Genomic DNA, 5,442 nt, shown 5'->3' on the forward strand with positions numbered 1-5,442 from the left:
TTTTCCTCCCCTTCTGGAGCCTGAATGTTCTCTGTCGTCCTCTTGCCTTACAGAAAATGAAGGAATACCTGGAGGGCAGGAACCTCATCACCAAGCTACAAGCCAAGCACGACCTTCTCCAGAAAACCCTGGGAGAGAGTGAGTGTGGGCTCTGCGGGAGACTTGGCAGCAAGGGACAGGCCGGGTCCTGGCCCTAGTGCTGAGCACCTGCCCCCCTCCTTAGCAGAGTGGCCCCGATCTGGTTATGTGAACGCAATGCTTTTCCTCGCCTGTTCGATGTGGAAGCACACGCCCCAGATGACTGCCTGAGTAATGGGGCAAGGCCCGTGCTTAATGAAGCACCAGTGTGCATCAGCTATTCGTTTCAATGGAGCGTGCCTGCGCTCCGCCCCCTCCTGTGCCTCCTCTGCTGCTACCTAGGCCAAGTAGCTGATGGGTCCTTTCCTCTCCAGGCCCTTTGGTCAAACTGTCGGCTTCTCTGTGGCAGGATGGAGGCTGGATCTAGAGGGTGGGGAGCTGTGAGGTGAGCTACACAGCTGCTCTGAGCGGAGGAGAGGCGTCCCAAGGGTGGGGTGCTGGGCAGACTGCAGCTGTCAGTAGCGTCAGGGTGGGCAGTGCTTCTCTCTTGCTTTGAAGGGTCCTGGGGCTCAGAAGCAGCCCTCTCCTTGCTTTAGCCAGGTGGAGGCTCTGGTGCTGAGCGGACTGCCTGGTCTCATAAGATGATTTTAATCAGACCCTGGAAAGTAGCAAGGCAGAGGGCTGGACTGGCACTCTGGACTTTATCCTCAGCTGTCAAACAGAAGGCAGAAGTTGAAAGAGAAGCTTCCCTGGGATTTTTGGCACCCTGCCCAGCTCTCCTGCCCAGCTCTCAGCACCCTCTGATTAATGGGATTCCCAGGTCAGGGATGCCTCTGAATGCCCTGCCCACTCCTCCTTGCCCCACTGATCTCCTCACTTAAAGATGGGGGCCGGGACAGGTAGTACCAGCAGTGAAAGGCAAAAGCTGCGTTCTCACAGAGGTCGGATGTTCTCAAATCAATTCTTGAGCTCTCCTCAGACTGAGTGCAGAATCTGGACAAGTATACCGTGCTCATTGGCTCAAAGGCCCCAGGAATCAGAGCCCCACTTTCCATTCCAGAGCCTCCTAACCCACCCTTCTTATCCTGTTCTCCTGCCCTGAACGATTTCCCCTGGTGATTAATTCTTTTATCTCTAATGTCTTTGATCTTGTGATTTTTAATGCATTTTCTTTTATGTGATGAAAGCCTGTTAAGTAACTTCTGTTTTCTTCTCCCCACAACCCCCCACCCCCCACCCCACATACACACCCAAGGGACTCAGGCTGAACAGGTCTAAACTTTGCTTATAGAAAGTCTTTACTCTTGGGTTAGCAGGTTGCTCTGTGGGGAATCAGAGGAAAGAATGCCCAGAACTATTTGAAACAAATTACAACTGTGATTTCTTTTTGCCAAGATAGTCTAAGCATGACCCATACGTGAGATGGGGAACAAGCCTCAGAGTGTGAGAGAGACTGTGTGTATGTGTGTGTATGAGAGAGAGAATGGGTTTGCAACACACGTGCATATTACCAAATGTGCTACTACAGGGAGCGAAGGCTGGCGACCATTCATTAGTGCTGCACATTGCCTTCATCGAGAGATGACAAGTTCTGGCAATAAGGAAAAAAATAGATCTTCCTGTGTGCAAGTCATCATGTCCCTGCCTTCTGTATGCATTTGTCATCAAAACGCAAGAGCCCCTTGTACTTGCCACAGAGGGATAATTGATGTGTATGAATATTCCAGAATGGAAATGGGACAGATGTTGGAAATAATGGCTTGGAATAATATTTTTGCAGATGAAAGCTGAGCCTTTAGTAAGAGAGACTGTTGGGGTGGGGGAGGGTGTTGTTCTAGATGAGCTGAACTGTAACCAACAATTAGCAACCTTTAAAGCCAAGATAGAGCCCTGCCCTACCCCCACCCTTGCAGTTGCCTTTCCAGGAACATGGGAGCTGATCTGTCCTCCAGCTCAGTTCTTGCTTACACTTTGCCTGGTGTATCTAATACAGTCTCATACAGACCAAGCTCGGTTAACTGTAGACCCAAAAAAAGCAACACAGATTACATAATGGCCCAAGTTTTTAAAAGCATGAGAATACTTCAGATGAATGTTAAGATCTTCAATCTCATTTTTTAAGGCTGGCTGTGATCCTTTCAATTTAGTAGTAGGGCCCGCTGTTGGATCGAGAGCCCCAGTCTAATAGCAGTATCAGCATTTTAAATCTCATGCAGCCCAACCTGCTGGCACTGAGGGTTTAGTATCTAAAAGGAGAGCTTCCACATATGGAGCATATTCTCCCCAAATAACTATTCCTTCCTTCTTTGCCTTCCACCCTCCACCCTCAAGCACACATGTGTGTGTGTGTATGTGTGTGTGTGTGTTCATATATTGAAGGGCAAGCAAGCTTGTCCCTCCCTCCCCACCATATACACACCAGTACACAGAGAAGAAAAGCTAAATTTCATCTCTGGGAAGGTTTCTAATAATTTGTTCTCTGAGGTATGACCTGCCTTACTATTTTCCCTTGTGTCCACCCATTTTCCCGCTGGGAAGCAGACTCGGCAAGCCCAGCGTTTCAGGACACCAGCAGCCCTGGGCTGGGAACAAGCAGCAGGAACAGCACTTGCCCAGAAAGAGGCCCTGGGTGCTGGCTTCTTTTTCGCCTGGAAGTCTAGTCACAGCGTGAGGCTAGAGGCTCCCTGGGGAGACGGACAGACACTGTCATTCCTGGGAGCAGCTCTCCCCTTTCACCTCATTTGCTTCAACACGTGCTTTTTGCCTTTGTCTTTCCAACAGGTCAGCGGACAGACTGCAGTCTGGCCAGGTAGGTGTGGCCTGGGACAGCCCTGGGTGGGGATGGAGAGAGACCCTTCCTGGGAGGGTAATGAGCCAAGGAGCTGAGCTAGGGGCATTGGATGGCCTAGGAGTGGCCTAGGGCTGGGGTGGCTTCCATCCCTTTGCCTTGCTGACCCCATCTGGCCTCAAATGGAAATGAGGTTTGCTGAGCAGAACTGAGTGAAGTGAATTACCATTTGCTGAAATACTCCCAGTGACCTGAAATGGTCAATGCTGGAGGACCCTGGAAACCTCACCTGAGTGTCTAGACTTCACCATGTGGGTTTTGGGAAGTCTCTGACCCAGGGAAGGAAGATCAGAAGATAGCCTTTGACCTGAGAATTTTTTTATACATGGAAAAGATGACAGTCTCTAATAGTGAGTGTCGCTGGATAATGAAATATTACATTGCATTGCTCGCCAACAGCATTGGTACAAATCCTCGCCTGATGTACAAGTATGCAGCCCTCCCAGTCTTTCCCCACCTTCCCCGCCCTCCCCACCCCAGCCAAATATTTTCCCTCTCAGTCATGGAGCTGCTATGAGAAAACGCATGAGTTGGCAGATAGCAAGGCTTTCATTCAGCCAGTGGTTCTCAGATGCCTACAAATGTGCCGATTTAATGGGGGAAAGAGCTTTCATGAGCTGGACTCCTTAGAGACCCCAGGTTAGCCCATTATATATAACCACTTATATCTGCCAGCACATACAATAATCATGAGGTCGTTAACAATTATAGGCTCATTATTCAAAAATGCCTTCATTTGCCTTTCATCATTTTGTCATTGTGGATTACAATAAAGATCCCATTAATATACTGGTCTTGTTGACTGGAGGGAATCAGGATAATGGGATTCTATCTTCTTGGTGATAGATCTTAGTCTGAGTTCACCTGAAGTTCCATATCTGCGGAAGGCTCTATAGGAGTGAAAAGAGCTGAGCTGAATTTCCTTATGCTGGGTTTATTCACTGTGTGACCTTGGGCTGTACTCTTCCCCTCTCTGAACTCCAGCTCCTCATCTATAAGACAAGAGAGAGCATTCACCTAGATCCAGGAAGCTCTAGGATTCCAGAGAGTTCCTTAAGAGCAGCCTAGTGGAAGGGGCAGACGGTGCCCAGCAGCCCAGCTCTGGTCCCTACCTCCTGCCTTTGCTCAGAGAGATAGAGCTGCTCTCCTTGCTTGGGAGGTTGCTGTCTGAATCAGATTCCCTTGGAGAAAAGGCTTCCAAGGCTAAACACAGCCTGAAAAGCATTGACCTATGGAATCACCAAGATTCCTTCCAGTCTGGACCCTCTACCCTCTAAATTCCAGGAAAATCACTCCCTAACTTTTCCCTAAGGATTTTCAAAAGAAAGAAAACCATAGCTTCCTTTGGTGTTTATTAGTGTCTCCTTGCACACAGAGGTCTTCTGTTGTCTAACCCATACATATTTTACTGCGAATTGAGCCAGTTCCCTCCGAGTCTTCTTTTGAATGGTGGCAGACATTAAAAGCAGAGACCTCTAAGCTTTTGTGAAAAGCGCTTGATTGGGCTTTATTTGAAAGGTAACTTATCAAGTCTCTTAGCCACTTCTGGACCTGAGCTGATTAATGTGACTTATTTCATTAGCCACCTCACAGATTGTTTTTAATCCCGTTTTCTCTTTTTCCTCCCCATTGACCACAGGCGTAGCTCAACTGTGAGGAAACAGGTAAGGATCCTGCAAGAGCCAGGTGTGTCTGGTAAAAATGGTGACATCCCAGATATTTATGGAGCTCCACGGTGGATGGGGAAGACACTTTCCTGACTTCATGCTAGCGTTTGGACTGTACAGTTTAGTCATAATGCATGCATGCTAAGTTGCTTCAGTCGTGTCCGACTCTTTGCGACTGTATGGACTGTAGCCCACCAGGCTCCTCTCTCCATTGAATTCTCCAGGCATGAGTACTGGAGTGGGTTGCCATTTCCTTCTTTGGGGGATTTTCCTGACCCAGGGATCGAACCCACGTCTCTTATGTCTCCTACATTGGTAGGCCTGTTCTTTACCACTAGCGCCACCTGGGAAGCCCCTTAGACATAGTCTGTTTAATGTTGCGGCAACTTCATTGACTTAGTAGGGCAGGGATGGGTGTCTTTCTGACCTGGTTCTCTCCTCTCTGGCCATTTACTCTCTCTTATATACTAGAGATCTGGTTTGACTGTGGCAGATTGGACCAGAACTGTCTTTGAAGTGGTGCCCCTTCTCTAGGAGACCACGAAAGGGGGAGGGGGTGGAGAGAGCTCAGAAATGTCTTTGTGTCTACTCAAGGGAAAGCTGATCCAGGCTTTAAAAATCATTTTGGGTAATTCGCAGTGGCTGTAGCCACAGGGAGATAATGGAATGTAGCGGTCTCTGTGGCCATGGCAGCCCCCGCAGAATCTTCAGCCGATCTCACTGCTTCAGCTGGCTGGGCGGTCCAGCTGGGGAAGTTGATAACACAGCTGCACTTGCCTTTGCTTTGTGGTCATGGTTTTTTCCCCTTCTCTATTTTGTATCTCCTTTTAATGAGAACACCATCAGATG

The 5,442-nt window shown here is 48.7% G+C and overlaps 1 protein-coding gene across 4 annotated transcripts in view; it reads left to right on the plus strand.

Annotated features, from left to right (window-relative positions):
- The window catches only part of SRGAP2 (SLIT-ROBO Rho GTPase activating protein 2), a 256,056-nt gene that overhangs the window by 207,392 nt on the left and 43,222 nt on the right, over positions 1-5,442 (plus strand). For all 4 annotated transcript variants that reach the window (XM_010854196.1, XM_010854193.1, XM_010854195.1 and 1 more), the window contains 3 exons: positions 54-138; positions 2,860-2,887; positions 4,566-4,590. In XM_010854196.1, coding sequence (XP_010852498.1) covers positions 54-138; positions 2,860-2,887; positions 4,566-4,590 — 138 coding nt within the window. The remainder of the gene's footprint in view (positions 1-53; positions 139-2,859; positions 2,888-4,565; positions 4,591-5,442) is intronic.

The sequence above is a fragment of the Bison bison genome, unplaced genomic scaffold, assembly GCF_000754665.1.
Source record: "Bison bison bison isolate TAMUID 2011002044 unplaced genomic scaffold, Bison_UMD1.0 scf7180017864338, whole genome shotgun sequence".
Taxonomy (NCBI): domain Eukaryota; kingdom Metazoa; phylum Chordata; class Mammalia; order Artiodactyla; family Bovidae; genus Bison; species Bison bison.